Below are 18658 nucleotides of genomic sequence, written 5' to 3' on the forward strand. Positions count from 1 at the left end.
TTATCTGTCTTCACATAAAATAGAGAAAATTAAGATCATGGACCTATCAAAGGCAGAGGGTCAAGGAAAATTGACTTAATGAGATTACATTATTTGGAAAACCTTATATACTGTGCTTGGGACCTGTATACAGCTTCAAGTTAACGCAGTTTGATGTATTTAGGTTTTACTGCATTACAGTTTTACTTTAGTCAACACTTCAGTTGGATATTTCAAAATGCGAAACAGTTTATGATCTAGACAAGCTTATAATTGTTTAAAATTATGTATTATTGTTCGGTTTCCTGACTTATGTTTTAGTCAAAAGCATTAGTTCAATGTTGTTTTAAACACTGTTTCCAAAATTAAAAGTTTAGTCATGGTGTTCATTGGTACCGGTAATTAAACTAGAATATATCATTATGACTTATGTTTTGCATTCATTCTCTTTCTCACAGTGCCAGTCATTGTAGCACCTGCAGAATGCTCATGTTTGAAATTTAAACTAATCAAGAATTACTTGCAAAGTATGATATGCAAACATAGATTATCTGCATTGGATATTTTGTCAAAAAACATAAATTGGCAACGGCATTAGATACATTTGAAATTTTGAAACTGTTTGCATTTGAAAAGTTAGAAAAAAATTTTTTAAGCCAGTATTATCATCAATGAAGTTAATTACTACAGATTGCAGAAATTCCATATTCAAATATTTTAGCAGATATTTGTTTTACTGTTTTAATTTTAAAACTAATACTTCTGTATTCTGTAGCAATGCAAAATATAGTACAATATAGTAATTGTTATATATAGAAAGATGTTATCTTAACAAGAGACTTTATTCTGTCTAAAAATACACTACAAAAATATAGCACTGCCAGTTCAAACATTACAGTTACAACTGGACACAACAGGGAACAGTGTTTCACACTATCTCACTCTCCTACACTTACATTACACAATATAATCATTCAAATTACACTGTCTTATGTGGCTGTCTGCCATATATGCTTTTGTCCTTTTGTTCTTCTGACAATTTTTCCTGCTCTTTGTTATTTTTATCTTCTAGAACTTTCTAATCTTAATTATTCATTCTTGGAAGTAAGAGCCACTTCCTAGAATTCACCAACATCATATGCAAGGTTACCTGAAAGCATATGAAGCAAAGAAAGGTCACTTTTAGGTTGGTGCTTGAAGAGAGGTCACAAAAGGACAGAGATGTTACAGTGTCTAGTGCCCAAGAGACGGTTGAGGCTAGAACTTTGAGCAGAAACTTTAAAATTTCCAGGCCAAAGTTATTGTGTTAGAGCCAGCTTTTCAGCTTGAAGAGTCCAAACATGCTACTGGCTTTTAGGACAAAATATACAAGAAGACCCTCAAGAACTGAAGGAAAAGAAGCTAGAATCAAGTATTTTGCATTGAAGCTCACATGTGGCCCTCACAGTAACAAAAAGTCCCTGTATTCTTTCCTAACCAATCTGCCATCTTAGCTACTTCTTGCCCCCTATTTTCAATTTTCTTTTATTGGAGTGAGTGTAGTATTAAGGGTTAGTTTTAAGAAAATTAATTATGCTTGTTTATTGTATTGAATTATTGTGATCGTGATTTGATTTGACATGGCCATTTTATTTTTGTGATTGTTTCATCGATGATCATGTCTAAGGTTGGCTGGAGAAACCATCCTAGAGCTGATTTTCTGTATTGAACCTGTAAATAGTTATATCACACATAAATAAATAAATTTTAAAACCATCATGCATTTTTAGTTTGGGTGTTTGCCTTAGTGGTATTGGAGACAAAGGTTTCCAATTGGATACATGCAGATTTTAAAGTGTGGGCATGTGACAAGGTTTCTTTGAATTTTAGAGTATGACCTTCTAAAAGACATTGTTGAGTCTGGTTGGATCACAACTCAGCGATAAAAGCATCATGTACATATTCACTTTTATACTCTTCAGCAGAGACAGAAGTGAAGTTACAGTCCTTGCTTAATGCCCTGAGATACTGATAACATTGGCCAATTGACTCACTGGGTTGTTGACGACAATTAATGAGGCAATGGGAAGCAAAAATTTCATTTACGGACTTCAAATATAGAGCAAAGTCTTAATGGCATCTTCAAATCCAGAGCACTATGATATATAGGAGTTGACTAGGGCAGTGGCTTCCAAAGTGGGGTATGTGTACCCAGGGGGTACACAAAGTGATACTTGGGGTACATCATGCTTTCCTTTAAAATACTGTATGTGTCCTGTCCTCAGTCTGTCTAATCTTACAGTCATTTTCCCAAAGTAGGCTCACGATCACTTGCGGTCATACACAAAAAAGATTCAAATTGTGGTTAGCTGGAAATTTAGCAGGAATTATGTATTTATAGTAGAAATTTAGCAAATTTTTCTGAAACAAAAAATATGAGTAATTTATTCCATAAACATAGATTTTATATGTATATTTTTCTAATTTGAAGTTTTATTGCAGACGAGAGATTCATTTAGACTCAATATTCCTTCCAATTCCTTGTCTGATGTGAAAGTTAGTGCAAAAGTAAAATTTACCACAAAGTCAGACAGGATACGGTAAAAATAATAATTGATATATTTTTACAAGTAAACAATTTCGCATATATATACAGATTCTTCTTTGGGAATTTCAATGTCATGATATATTACAATAGTATGCGAAGTTACCACTAAGACAATAGTTTGTTATATCCAGTGCTTTTTTTGGAAAAAAAAAAATCGTGGAATGCTCATCTCATTACTAAAAATATATTACATGCATCGTACACAAAATTCGGCACACAAGCAGGAGCAGGATTGTCTTAATAATTTTGTTGCTTATCTTCTATGCTCAGCAGAGCGATTCAATGTGGACCAAACATCAAATTTTCAAAAATTTTCTTAAAACTTTTAAAATATATCGAAAAAAGGTGGTGGAATGCCGTTCCATTGTGTTCTATGACAAAAAAAAGTGCTGGTTATATCCAAATGAGAGGTACCATTCCCGATTGCGATAATATGAAGCCTCAATCTTAAAACTAATCTTATACACTAAGTTAACAATAATGGAAGAAAAGGATAGAAACAAGAGGATGAAGAAAATATACAGTATATACAATAGAAACAGGGATACCCGGGATTTTGTTTGGCATATTTGCACTATGCTTACTGCTGGGTGGGATACCGCACGATATTCTCCAAAAATTTGACTCATTGTCTTCTTCTTCTTCTATACTTAAGATTTTTCCTTTCACTGTCATCAATTCTACCTTAAAACAGGACCCCTTGTCTTAACGTACTTCTGAGATCTCCGGTTGTTGCTAACACGACTCGGAGCATTCTCATCATGTCCATATACTTAGCAGTCCAGCAAGAGAATGCCTTGTTCGTTGTCTGTTTGTCCTCAGGGTCCTGTTCACTCTTTGTTCTTCACATTTCTCAGAACTGGTCATCCCACCCAAGGGACAGGGATTTAGTTAAGAAATAGATAAGAAAGTTCTAGAAGGAAATGGAACAATAGGACAAAGGGTAGAAAGAAGAAACTAAACTAAACTTAAATTAATATTTACAAAAATATAGCATACAGCTACACTGATTATGCATTCAAGAACCAAAAAATAATAGATTTTATATTATGTTATATTATAGGGGGTGGTACAACTTATAGTTATTTTCATCCTAGGGGTATGCAATCAAAAAAGTTTGGTGTTCACTGGACTAGGGGACCAACAAAATTAACAAGAAGGCTAAATTTCCTCATATCTATTTCTGTCAATGATACAAAATTCTTGACAGTTTGGTACAAATGAGATTATTGTTGAGAAGTGCCGCTAATGTTTGGGTCAGTATTAAAGTGTTCAGGTTTGAGTAAACCATCCATCCTAAATAAATTTTAGACACAAATAAATTGTCATAATTGCCAAATTGATAAAATGACCATTGATAATCGTATCAATTCTATTCCACACAATTATGCTACAGTTTTTGAAGCCGAGTTTTGTCACAAAATTTCAATGATAATAAATGTCTGTTTTTTTTTTTTAGGAATAATAAATTTTAGATTGTTTTAATTTATTTCTTACATTTCTTCTTCTTACTGTTGTTGTTTGTGCAAGTTAATATTTCTGTCTGGATTAGTTTTGTTGTCATAAAATTACAGTAAGTTATTGTTCATTTTTAAAATAAAATTATTTTATTAATTCATTTTTGTGTTATTTTTGTTAGTTTTACTTGTTTTTAAATTTGTCTTTAATGAAAATTGGATCTTTTTCTTTTTCTTTTTAATGAAAAGAAAAAGGTTCAAGTCAAGTTTTCTAAAAAAACATGGTATGATAAGTCCTAAATTAATACCAAAATACATAGCTATATAAAGTAAAAAGAAAAAAGTTTTTTATTTTTGCACTGCTAATTTGTTTATAATATTTATTTTATTTCTTATTTTAATCATGAAATACAGTTCTTATTTTGAATGATATTTATTAACATTATTAAAAAATTACAATTAATTATAGTTTAATAAACATTTCCTTTTTTTTTTAGTTTAAAGTTCATAAAATTGTTTTGCAACTTGGTAATCCGGAAATAGATTGGACACAATCACCAACTCCTTTACAAGATTTACCAGAAGATGTTTTATATGCTACTCTGTATTATATTTATTGTGAATGTTTGCCAGATAATCTGCAAGAAGAAACAGCAATGAATTGCTTGCATTTATTAGCTCACATACCTGGTTTTCGAAAATTTGAAGAATTATGTGAACTGTTTTTAAAAAATTCTGCTCTAAAACAACGTAATAATTTATATTCTTGTATTTATATAAAAAGAAATGTTTACGAGATGAAATATCATCATAATTTATTTTACAGAAATAACCAGTTTAGTAACAGAAATGCATATGTGTGCCAATCACATAATTGATTGTTTCAGTGGTGAAGTCAATGTTCATGATGGACCGTCCACAGTTTCTGTTAATAGCCCAATGACAAATGGCATTATTGAATCAGACAATCTTCCATATAATCCTGCTAGACTTTGTTATGTAATTAAACAAGCATTAAGAGAGGGTGCTGTTGGTAAGTTTCAATATAAATGTTTTAATTTAATATGAAATCAGATTATTATTTTCATCTTATGAAACTTTTAGAAATTTATACATGTATAAATTTTTGCTTTTTTACATATCTTACTATGTAACTTTCTCTATCTTTAAAATTTATGATCAAAGAATGCTGAAAATAACTCATGATGATACAATATGGAATACAATAGAAATAGACATAAGTATTATAATATTTACTAAATTAAAACATTAGTAACTGAAAGTGATTATAATTACATTATTTGTCAGAATTCACCACAGTTAGACTCTACAGTATTTTTATCATTCATATACTCTCCCAAGAGATTTTTAGCTTTTAACCCTAACCAGAATTTCTTATTACTTAATTCCAAAAGAAATAAGAAACAATTTTCTCTTAAAAACATTTCATTTTTTTCTCTCTACTGTCTATATCTTGGCCTATTATTGTTAATGACGTATACATTAACCTAATTTAATTATTAATGCCAGACAAACTCCCAGATTATTAATCAGGCTATAACAATACTAATTTAATGATTAGATGTAAAGCATTTGGTTATAGTTAAGCTAATATCTAGTGATAAATTTCATAATTAGTTGGTGGCTTAACCACCTACTTACACTGCTTTGAAAAAACTACACTTTCACTAATACTAATACTAATACTAATAATCACCTTCAAAGAAAAAAATACATTCTAAATATAGAACAATGCCATCAGTGTAGAACTTATAAACATGATTTTGAAAATTTTTAATTTTCAGAATTAATAAGTTTTTCAGTTTTCCCATTTTCCATTCTGAACAGGACAATTTTGACCTTTTGTACACTTATTACTTCAACCTTGCCTTTCTTTTTGTCCATTTTCAAATCTCTTTCAACCTTAGACTGGAAATTCAGTAGACTATAGAAGTATTGTTTCAAATGCTTTCTAATCTCTCCCTCATCAGTTAGCACTCTCTGGTTTTTATCCTTTATGCGATGTATCTGTCCACGATCACTGCTTGTCCTTTCTTTTATTTTGGCCAGCTTGTATACCACCTTCTCACCCTCTCTTGTCTCTAATTTCTTAAAGTTCATCTAAGACTTTATATTTGGCCTTACTAACTGCTCTCTTAGTTTTTGTTTTGGCTTCTTTATACTTCCTACAGTCATCCATTTCTTGAACAAAATCTTCTTTTCCTTAATAATTGTCTGCATGTCCTCATTCCACTAGCAAGATTTTTTCCCAACACGTTCTTTGATCCCAGTTTCACCAACCACTTCTCTTTTCACCAACCATCACAATGTTCTCAGTCATTTTCTTCCACACAGTATTACATCTAGTTCTAAATCCCAACAGTCCAACAGAAACAGCCTCTTCCTAAACTCTCTTTCTTTTTTGCCCTTCAATTTCTACCATCTTATCTGTGGAGAACCGACTTGTTCTCTGGCTTCCTCCTGTATTTTAATCTTCAAATCCATCACAAGCATTCTGTGTTCAGTGCTAAGGCTCTCTCCTGATATCACATTCCAATCTTTACACATCTTCAGAATCTCCCTTCTGATTAAAATATAGGTAATATATGACATTCCCACTATTCTTGTAAATAACCAGATGCACCATTCTCTTTACATAAAAGATATTTACTATGGCCAGTCAATGATCATTACCATCTAGAGTTTGGATTCCTTCATTGTTCTTAGCTCCAAAGCCCTGTCCACTGTGCATCCTGTCATAACCATTTCTTTCTCTTCCAACAAGCTCATTTATGTCTCTGCTAGTTAGTGCCTTCTTGCATTCTGGTATTCCCTGTAATAGGTCATCTAGGCAATTCCAGAACTTCTCTTCCTCTCCTAATCCTGCTTGAGAGGAATATGCACTGAGAAAGTTTCAAGCTGTCTTTCCAAGGATCACTTAGATCATCATAATTCTGTCATTTATTCTTTTTACTTTTACTAAGTTACTTTCTCCTTCAGCTCTTTACAGCCCACAATCCCAACTCCATTCCTGCTGTTTCTCATTTAAGAATACCACTTGTAGTCACAACCAATTTCTCTAGCCTTCTCTTCTTTCCATTTTGTCTCTTGTAAGGAGGCCTCACTCTCCTTTTCTTTATAACAGCTACCATCTCTGCTTTTTCCTGTTAGTGTCCTTATGTTCTATGACATTACCCTTAAACTGCAGATTAATTTCTTTGGATATGCCTGTCCAGTCTTGTGTGGTAGCCCCTGCTCATTTTTTTACAGCAACAGGGTATTGCTGCTATGTGTCACTTATGGGGCACGCTCAAGCTATGACTGAATTTCCAGAATAACTCATCATGATTTGGCAGTAATTTTATAGATACATGGCCAAATGATTGCCTTAACTTGCATCTTGGGACATATGTATCCAGCAGATATATATCATATTTTTAATTTAATTTCTAAAAAAATTAACAGTTGAACTGCAGGCTTTGTAGTATTCCTCAACTGATATGTTCTGAAGCAATACCTACAGTGGTTTTCAAGTTTATAACTTTTTTCCCAGAGAAATTTTTACGAAAAACAATACCTTACTATCACCTGCAGTAAATTCTCTCTCAGCGTGAGAACACTGTACACTCAATTGTTGCACATAACAATTGCAATTCAATAAAATAACAATGTAGAATATTTAACTTTTACCACAATGCTACACATTCTATTTTTTTCTCCTGGTTTCAATGACCGGACCAATCCCAATTCATTCCAAATAAGTCATTGCAGCTTTTTTGACAATGCAATTTTCTTGCATTGGTGTTATTGCCTTGCTTTCTCACAATCAGACCAGGATAAGAAATTTAATACTTTCAATTTTGCAACATTTAAAATTTATATTTGTTACGTAGCAATACCATTTAGTGAATGTGATCCAAACATTTATTTGGTAATTTTATCAGTATTTTTTTAAATTATTAAAAATAAAATTATAGAATTCATTACTGGCAATACTAGTTGTTAAGTTAACAACTGCTACTTTACAACTGGTTAATATTAGATCAAAATAAACACTGCTAAAACCTAAAAAACCAGCAAGAAAATTATACACAAAGTGCGAATGTTTTTGTCCATGTTAAATGAGCATCGTCATGCAACAAACTACTGAGAACACATGGGATTGCTGAACACATGTGTAGGGGGAACGGGTGTATGACATAAGAAAAGAGGAGGGGGTTTATATTTTGTAGAAAGAGTTCCAGGCAGTGGGGAAGGAGTAAACGTCTTCATAGTTTATGGTTGCATTATAGTGGGTGGCTTTGTAAATGTCCACTTGTTCTGGATGTTTAAGCACATGTGGTTTAGATTCGTAATGTAAGAGGTGTGTCTCATGAAAGTCCACCTGGATGCTGGGATCACCCTGTAGCCAAAGTGATCTACTAAGTACTAAGGAAATCTTTGACATTTTTAGGCAATTAACTAAAACATATCATAAGCATTCTACAGAGAGACTAAATAACAGGTGACTGATCGGTATTTGCTACTTCTCCAACCCCTGCATCATCACAGTCTAGATGATAGATCTTTTAATGTTGGCTTTACTCTATGCAGAACTTCTACTGCAACTGATGTTTTTAGCTCTGTGTAAACTATGTACTTTTTCTTATTTTGTATAAAATACTTATGATCTTATTATTATTTCTATGTCAGTAGGTATTTACATTAAATTATCTTGATTTCCTGCAACTGTTTTGTTATTGTATGTGTTTGTTATTTTGTTTTGTTGCTTGATGTTAATTACAAATTACCACTTTCATACTGTTTAAGTTATACCAAACTATGTATCCTTATTTAGTATTATATGTTTTTAAGCCTGACCATGCTTAGCAGAGTCGGGCATGTACGGTGTACATTTTTAATAAAACCTGAACCTGACGCTGGATGCTGGGATCGGTTGTGTAGGAAGCAAAAGCCGTATTGTTTAAACCTTTTTGATAGATGCTTGATGTTCCTTGAGACAGATATATAATGGGCGAGACGTAGCACCTATGTATTACAGGTGGCAGTTGTAATGGTGGTCAATGATTGGGATGCTGTAGTTGCCTGATGTGTGGTTCATTCTTGTTGGAACGATCTTTGGCTTTGCAGAGTAGAAAGGTGATAGCTGGGCTTCTGTGGAAAGCCAAACGACAATTATTTCCTTATGCAATTTCTCTGTAAAGTGTGGCAAGGGACTTATTGTAAGTTACGGTCTTAAATTTTGTTTCTTTTTGAGTGGGTTTATTTAGCTGGATGGAAGCAGTGTTGGAAAGATTGCAGATAAGACCTCTAATAATGTGTGGGGGTAGCCATGCTGGATGGTGTATTGGGTGATAATACATAGCTCCTTCTCTATTTCCTGTTTGCTAGAAGAATGGGAAAATGCTCTCTGTATTAAGACTCTGAAAGCAGCCATTTTGAACTTGAAAGGATCATGGGATGAGGCTGGGATGAAGGTGGGGAAATGGGTAGGTTTCCTATAGACTTGAGTAGACAAGCATCCCAGTTTGTTGGTGATCTGGAGGTCCAGGAAATGAACGGAGTGGGCGTTGTCCTGTTCAAGATGGAGTATTAGGCCGAAGGGGTTGTGATTGATCATCTGTAAGAAATCCAGAATAACAGACTTAAACATCTAGAACAAGTGGAAATTTACAAGGCTCCCCATCATAACGCAGCCATAAATTATCATGATGTTGACTTCTTTTCCACTGCCTGGAAGTCTTTCTACAAAATATAAACCCCCTCCTCTCTTCTTACATCATACACCCCTTCCTCCTACACACATGTTCAACAATCCCCTGTGTGTTCTCAGCAGTTTGTTGCCTGACAGTGCTCATTTAACACAGGTGAAAATGTTTGCACTTTGTGTATAATTTTCTTGTTGGTTTGTTAGTGTTTATTTTCGACTGGTTGTTAAATCTGAAAGAAAACATTTCCCTGAGTGCAAGAAAACAATTTGTTAGTCATTTGACCCACTACAGATAAAGAAGAGAATTTTTGAGAACAATGTAATAAACTGATTGGCAGTTTGTTATCCTTCGTGGTTGGGGTCTGGCAGAGTCCATCACTTTAATCACTTTCTTAGGATACAATATACAAACTTTAACTATCCTGAAGTTGAAAATAATACAATTGTGTGAAATTTAACAAATTTGATGTTAATACATGAAAGCTGAAATGATTTATAGTGAGTTCATATTTGACAAGTTTAGGTTTTTGCATTTACAGATCAAATTACAAAAAATATAAGTAAAATTTTCATTTTTTAAACCCACAAGTATTTTACATTCTTAGATAATAGAAAAAATATAGATATCAAAGATATAATTATAGTCAAGCATATATATCAGTAAAAATATAAAAATTGCATTAATATGCTTTATGTATCCCATAGTACAATGCCCCAGGTGAGCTCTTAAAACTTGATGTGCCTAAAGGGGACTTAAATACTTGGGCTATAAATCCATTAATTTTAATAATTAAATACACTGCTGGCCAAGTAAAATGCAACACCTGCAATATCTAGAGGCCTACATGGTGTTGCATTTTACTTGTCCAGCAGTATAGTTTAACCCCTCACTCTCCATTGACGGACATATACGTCAAGCCTACATAGCGTTACGAAAAACGTGGTCCTTAAGGCCATTTTTGAAAAAAAATNTTAATGTTGGCTTTACTCTATGCAGAACTTCTACTGCAACTGATGTTTTTAGCTCTGTGTAAACTATGTACTTTTTCTTATTTTGTATAAAATACTTATGATCTTATTATTATTTCTATGTCAGTAGGTATTTACATTAAATTATCTTGATTTCCTGCAACTGTTTTGTTATTGTATGTGTTTGTTATTTTGTTTTGTTGCTTGATGTTAATTACAAATTACCACTTTCATACTGTTTAAGTTATACCAAACTATGTATCCTTATTTAGTATTGTATGTTTTTAAGCCTGACCATGCTTAGCAGAGTCGGGCATGTACGGTGTACATTTTTAATAAAACCTGAACCTGACGCTGGATGCTGGGATCGGTTGTGTAGGAAGCAAAAGCCGTATTGTTTAAACCTTTTTGATAGATGCTTGATGTTCCTTGAGACAGATATATAATGGGCGAGACGTAGCACCTATGTATTACAGGTGGCAGTTGTAATGGTGGTCAATGATTGGGATGTTGTAGTTGCCTGATGTGTGGTTCATTCTTGTTGGAACGATCTTTGGCTTTGCAGAGTAGAAAGGTGATAGCTGGGCTTCTGTGGAAAGCCAAACGACAATTATTTCCTTATGCAATTTCTCTGTAAAGTGTGGCAAGGGACTTATTGTAAGTTACGGTCTTAAATTTTGTTTCTTTTTGAGTGGGTTTATTTAGCTGGATGGAAGCAGTGTTGGAAAGATTGCAGATAAGACCTCTAATAATGTGTGGGGGTAGCCATGCTGGATGGTGTATTGGGTGATAATACATTGCTCCTTCTCTATTTCCTGTTTGCTAGAAGAATGGGAAAATGCTCTCTGTATTAAGGCTCTGAAAGCAGCCATTTTGAACTTGAAAGGATCATGGGATGAGGCTGGGATGAAGGTGGGGAAGTGGGTAGGTTTCCTGTAGACTTGAGTAGACAGGCATCCCAGTTTGTTGGTGATCTGGAGGTCTAGGAAATGAACGGAGTGGGCGTTGTCCTGTTCAAGATGGAGTATTAGGCCGAAGGGATTGTGATTGATCATCTGTAAGAAATCCAGAATAACAGACTTAAACATCTAGAACAAGTGGAAATTTACAAGGCTCCCCATCATAACGCAGCCATAAATTATCATGATGTTGACTTCTTTTCCACTGCCTGGAAGTCTTTCTACAAAATATAAACCCCCTCCTCTCTTCTTACATCATACACCCCTTCCTCCTACACACATGTTCAACAATCCCCTGTGTGTTCTCAGCAGTTTGTTGCCTGACAGTGCTCATTTAACACAGGTGAAAATGTTTGCACTTTGTGTATAATTTTCTTGTTGGTTTGTTAGTGTTTATTTTCGACTGGTTGTTAAATCTGAAAGAAAACATTTCCCTGAGTGCAAGAAAACAATTTGTTAGTCATTTGACCCACTACAGATAAAGAAGAGAATTTTTGAGAACAATGTAATAAACTGATTGGCAGTTTGTTATCCTTCGTGGTTGGGGTCTGGCAGAGTCCATCACTTTAATCACTTTCTTAGGATACAATATACAAACTTTAACTATCCTGAAGTTGAAAATAATACAATTGTGTGAAATTTAACAAATTTGATGTTAATACATGAAAGCTGAAATGATTTATAGTGAGTTCATATTTGACAAGTTTAGGTTTTTGCATTTACAGATCAAATTACAAAAAATATAAGTAAAATTTTCATTTTTTAAACCCACAAGTATTTTACATTCTTAGATAATAGAAAAAATATAGATATCAAAGATATAATTATAGTCAAGCATATATATCAGTAAAAATATAAAAATTGCATTAATATGCTTTATGTATCCCATAGTACAATGCCCCAGGTGAGCTCTTAAAACTTGATGTGCCTAAAGGGGACTTAAATACTTGGGCTATAAATCCATTAATTTTAATAATTAAATACACTGCTGGCCAAGTAAAATGCAACACCTGCAATATCTAGAGGCCTACATGGTGTTGCATTTTACTTGGCCAGCAGTATAGTTTAATAGCCAATTGCCACCTGATGCTAATCCTCCTCCTTTCTCTTCCTGGTTTGGGACCAGCAATAGCAGAATAAAATAGTTCTATTGAACACATACAAATTGGAAAATTGAACTGTTACAAAAAAAGGTTAAAAAAAATTCTTTTTTATTATATTATATTCACTTAATGCATATATATTAAATTATCACAGTAATATTATACTCCTGTGACAACAATATACTGAGTAGATGCACTATATCATTACTGTGATGCATAGCACAGAGCACTCACATTCATGGAGTCTTACACTGTGAAAAACTATACAAGTATTTAATTTTCCACATCTAACAACTCTGGTTTTTTCATTCCTGATGGTTCTTTCTTAATTCTATTAAGTGTCTACCCATGGCCAAGTGGATAAAGCACCAACCATTGGTAGTCAGTCATGGGTTCATGTTTTGCCAGTGGGCTGGCCATGTGGAGTTTTCTGCATTTTCTTCACATTAATAATACCTAAATAGGTGCCAGTTTACTGTAGAAGTTCTCCTGGGAGGCAAACCCCTAGGCAGATTGTCCACATGTTGTGTTGCTGTAAGCAAATAAACCAAACTAATTCTAATAATTTTTAGTATCGCTCTCAAAACTGGATTTTTATAAACATACAATGCATGAAACCAAAACCAACACTGTGAAAATAAAAATTTACAAACGTTTTTGTCTATATAGAAATAGACATCATCAGATAAATGATATAGAACTAAACAGCTAATGAAAATTGAATGTGTTTTTAGATGATACAACTGATTACATAATTAGAATACACTGGGTTTAAAATTTCAACATATGTATACAGTAGAGCGTTGATTATCCGAAAGAATTCCAGTCGGCAAATTTAAATTTTCGCCAGTGCTATGGCACTGCAATCTTTGGCTATGTCTTGGGCTATTCGAATATTTTACATTTTTGATACTAAATTAACTTCTGAAGTATAATGTTTTATTGTTTTTATATTTTTCAATATATTTATTTTGTCTATACAAAATGAAAAAATAATTTTTAACGATACAATAGTCTTTGTTAGGCTTAACATCGACGAAAATTCAATGTTGATGTGACACGCAACGGAGAAAAATTTCAACATGGGATAAATTAATATATTTTTTCGTACATAATCGGTTATCTGAAATATTGATTTTCCGAACAACCCCAGTCCCCAATTGATTTGGATAATCAATGCTCTACTGTATTATCTAAACGATAAACGAATAAATAATCAATATTTTCACATTAATTATTATGACATAGATATCCTATACAATTTAAATTAACATTAACATGCATTTGTATCGGTGGAATTTAGTTCAAAAATGGTGCACCATGATGTGGGCAGTGTGTCCATTTCCTTAATATAATGTTCATTTCCTTAAAGTTAATAACGACTCCCTGCTTAATTGCTCTGTATATTTTTCAACTGCCTCCAGGTATTTAAGTTGTGCTCATTCTGAAACCCTATGCAATATTTTTACGTTTTGCAGTTCAACACATACATCCTCACTACCCGCATATGTCGCTAGCGCCGTAGCTGACAACTTTTTTCTAATGGAATATTCATGCTCCTTCATCCTCATAGCCATACCTCTCACTGTCACTTCGATGTATATTAATGAGTGATTGACTCATTTGTTGGAAACAGATACTGAGTAAACCCCTGGAGAATAGGAGTCATGTATATTGCTTTTATCATTTCTTATGAGTGAAAAGATTGTCAGAGTGCATCGATATGCTAAGTTTACCTTAGTAGCCCTGGCAATTTCTCTATATATATTAGAAAGTGTTTCATTATATGTGATGACTTTCATCAGTTCTTCTTGTTGAATAATTCTGGTCCCCTTACTTAGATATTATTTTACGAGATGTTTGACCAAAGAGGACAGGTACCCATGTTGTGTTGCCATGGCCCTGATTCATGACAATTCATTTTTCTTTTCACTCTGCTCCAAACAACATGTATGGGCCCTTTTTATCAGTGCTCAAAAAGCAGAGATTTTGTAGCAATACAGCCCATGTGAATTGTTAGGTATAAATAGAGGTGAATATGACTCCTTACGGAAAATACAGGTGGAAAGCTGACCATGTTTCATTTTGATGTTGGTATCCAAAAAATGTGCCGCTGTGTGACTCTTCTGTTCAACCCTCAATGACAGGCCATAGGGGTTATTGTTAAAGTATCTAAGTACCATGTCAAGGTTAGGTATTTTGTTCCAATGAAAATGTCATCAATGTATCTGACGTACACCACTATATCTTCACAAAACTTAGGTAAAATGGCATTCTCGTGCTTTCTGACCACTAATCCATACAGAGTTCCTGATAATGGCCTACCCATAGATACACCCCTCATCTGTAGGTAAGTTACATATTTGTATTTGAAGAATACAAATATCATCAAGTATGTATCATCAAGAGTGTATCATCAAGAGTGTATCATCAAGAGTGTATCATCAAGTGTGCTAGATCTAATACATCTAGTAGATACCTATAAGCTTCTTCCACCTTTGTCAAAAAAAAATCTCTCAGCTTGCAGAAACAGGGCTCAAGTTTTATATAATAATTAATGTGAAAATATTGATTATTTATTCATTTATCGTTTAGCTAATATACATATTTTGAAATTTTAAACTCAATGTATTCTAGTTACATAATCAGTTGGATCATCTAAAAAAGCATTCAATTTTCGTTAACCGTTTTGTTCTATATCGTTTACCTGATGATATCTATTTCTATATAGACAGAAACATTTGTAAATTTTTGTTTTCACAGTGCTGGTTTTGGTTTTGTGCATTGTATGTCTAATAATTTTTCTATAAACTTACTATTTACGAGGACATACTATTCACATTGTTTATATGTATTCTGATAATGTTCTTAAAATGGGTTTTACCACATACATTTTAAAAATTTACAATTAATAATGCCAGATTTAACAATTATTGTGATAGATACTTTTATAAACTTGGGTAATGCTGGGTGTAACAAGCTAGTTTTATATAAAATAGATATAGGATTTTATATAAAATATAAGCTTCTTTTTTGTTTTTATTGATATGTGCTTTTTTATATAGAATATATACTGTACATTTTACTTCTAGATTTATAAGTAAATTAATGACAGATTTAGTTTACAGGGTGGCAACTCAAAAATTCAAATATAGTGCACTGTTGCTAATCCAAATCCAAACTCTGCTTAATCTGAAGCAATTTTTGCATTTTTCTATTAAATGTTCAAGCCAAGTACAAAAAGAAATTATATGAAATATGATCCAAAAGTTTGGGGACTTGGCATATAGCTCTTTGCCTTGAATAATTTAAAACACTGATGCACAACCACCTTCAAGCTAATCCCCTTAAGCAACAATACACTTTTTCCAACATTCATACAGCTTTTGGAAGCATTGCTGTAAGTCATCTTTTGCTATCATCTGTGATGCTGCTTTGATATCATTTTGAGTAATCAAATAAGGTAAAAACATTGCAAAAAGTGTTATGAGTGGTTGCAAAAGATGACTTACAGTAGCACTCTGCAACCTTTCCTCACTCATGGTACATCTAGGTACTTCCCAGAATTCCATGGCATACCACAAATAAAAATTAAGATACAAGTTACAAAGTACTGTATATACCAAAAGAATACTGATTTACTGTTTTTACTTTTGATAATATAAAATTATTTGAAATCAGTTTATAATTGATATTCCTATGTTTTATTTTGATTTTATTTCTTACAACCTGGAAACCACTCTGGATGAAGTAGCATGTAATCCTAGTATGAAAACTACACTATGATTGTAGGCACATGTGACAGAGACATCATCTACTTTTTGCTTCACAAAAATTGAGATGGTGACTGTGACATGCACATTTTCTGTGAAATATGACTCTTACTGTTTAAAGACAAGTTTGTGAGTAAACATGTAATAATATCCTATTCAAGATTTTAAAGGTGTAAAAGTTTGAAGCTTGTCAGAATTCCTTTTACCATAAATGTCAGGCAATAAAAATATAACAAGTATTGTGAATCAACATATTTTTATCATATTCACATGCCCACCAGAAACTTTGTACTTTTTCAAGTACTTTTACAATGCTTCCAAGAGGAGGGAGGCTCTTGGAGGCATTGTACCACAGCACACCTAACATCATCTCATGGCTCACTGATATGCTACAATGTAACATCACACTAGCTGTGGAGCTTTAACTCGCAGCAATGCTTCCAGAAGGTATGAACACTAGAAAAAGTATGTTGTTGTCCATGGGGATTAGTTTGAAAGTGGTTATATTTCAGTGTTTTAAACTATTCAAGGCAAGTAACTATATGTTAAGTCCCCAAAATTTGGATCCTACTACATAGATTATTTTCTAAAAATGTGAGGAATTTGTAAAATTAATCTGCACTACATATTTTATAACAATTATATGAATAAGTTTGATATAAAAATTTTAAAAAATCTATAAATTTGTTTATAGTTTTTCTGATTTGTTTTTATTTATATATATAGGTCCATTAATCAAAAAATCTTATACAATGATAAATTCAGATTGGCAAAAGTACACTACACGAAATTCTTTGAAATTCCAGTATTATCTCAATAATGTTTTTATTTTATTAGAATCACTAATTATATTGATACTTTAAAAGTTTAATTTTTAAATTTTTTTAGTGTGTTATCATCAATTATTCAACTCAAAAAATTGGATAATTGAATATGTATGAAAATATATGAAACCTCTCCATAATAGACAATTTTTATGGTTTAGTATAAAAAAAAAGTATGTAACTTTATTACAATTGACTTGTAAACAGACAATCTTCATTATGGATATATGAAATGCATTTACAGTTGATATATCAATCTTAATCCTGCAAAGTTTGTAGCTAATATCACAGATACATTCAAACTTATTTTTTAAGTATGTTTGTTTTGAAATGACATAGAATCTGGAAAGTTTGGGTAACTGACAAAGGAATACTAACTAATCATGTTGTGTAATCCCTAAATGAGACTTGTAAATTGATTAGTTAGCATTACTTTGTCAGTTTCTGTGTTAAAGCTTTAGTTTGTCAGTTAGGTGAAACTGCACATTTTCCTTGACACTACCTTAAATTGTATCTAAGAGACAATAATAAATAAATAAGATGAATACTCTCATAGTAGTGCACAATCAGGAAAACCATTGGTAGAAAATCATTTTTCAGGTTTCCCTGCAAACAAAAAATACAAAATTATAAACAAAACATTAGTTTCAAGAAAACGATACTTGTATACACTTTTCTTGTCATTTATAAACTAAATGATTATCAATAATCTTACTTTTCTTTCTTTGTTCATACAGACATAGAAAAATATTTAATCAACATTTAGCCTATTAACAAATCATACAATAACAGTCATAAGTTATTATCATGTATCTCATAATAACTGTTTCTGTGGGCTTCACTGAATTTCTGAATAAAATAAGGATACAACCCAGCATTTGCATTATTATAGAAATATTTAGACAAAATAACAACAATGTTTTATGAAGGATGTACCATAAGTTCCCAACCTAATTTACTGTACATGACTGAAAGGCATGTCAAGACAGTATATAAAAGATTAATGTCTTATTAGTGTTCTATGCAAATTTAGCAGCTATAGTACTCGTACTAAAAGGTGAATTATAGTGGACTTCTGTATATGACATGGTAGCAAATTTTAAACTACAGTATCAGGCAGTCATCAAGTTTCTTACAAAAGAAGAGCAAACCCGCATGGAAATTAAGTAATGCCAAATTGTGTATAGAAAAGTTTCTTATACCATTGTCAAAGAATGGGCTAAACGTTTTCAATTAGGACAAGAATCCTTTGAAGATGACATGAGATCTGGTCATCCAGTACATGTAGTAACCTTGG

The 18658-nt window shown here is 32.6% G+C and overlaps 1 protein-coding gene across 1 annotated transcript in view; it reads left to right on the forward strand.

Moving 5' to 3' along the window:
- The window catches only part of LOC111634324, a 142168-nt gene that overhangs the window by 49241 nt on the left and 74269 nt on the right, over positions 1-18658 (forward strand). Inside the window, exons 6-7 of the mRNA XM_023379080.1 lie at positions 4521-4773; positions 4850-5056. Coding sequence (XP_023234848.1) covers positions 4521-4773; positions 4850-5056 — 460 coding nt within the window. The remainder of the gene's footprint in view (positions 1-4520; positions 4774-4849; positions 5057-18658) is intronic.

The sequence above is a fragment of the Centruroides sculpturatus genome, unplaced genomic scaffold, assembly GCF_000671375.1.
Source record: "Centruroides sculpturatus isolate CEXI.00-Female unplaced genomic scaffold, Cexi_2.0 scaffold894, whole genome shotgun sequence".
Lineage (NCBI taxonomy): Eukaryota > Metazoa > Arthropoda > Arachnida > Scorpiones > Buthidae > Centruroides > Centruroides sculpturatus.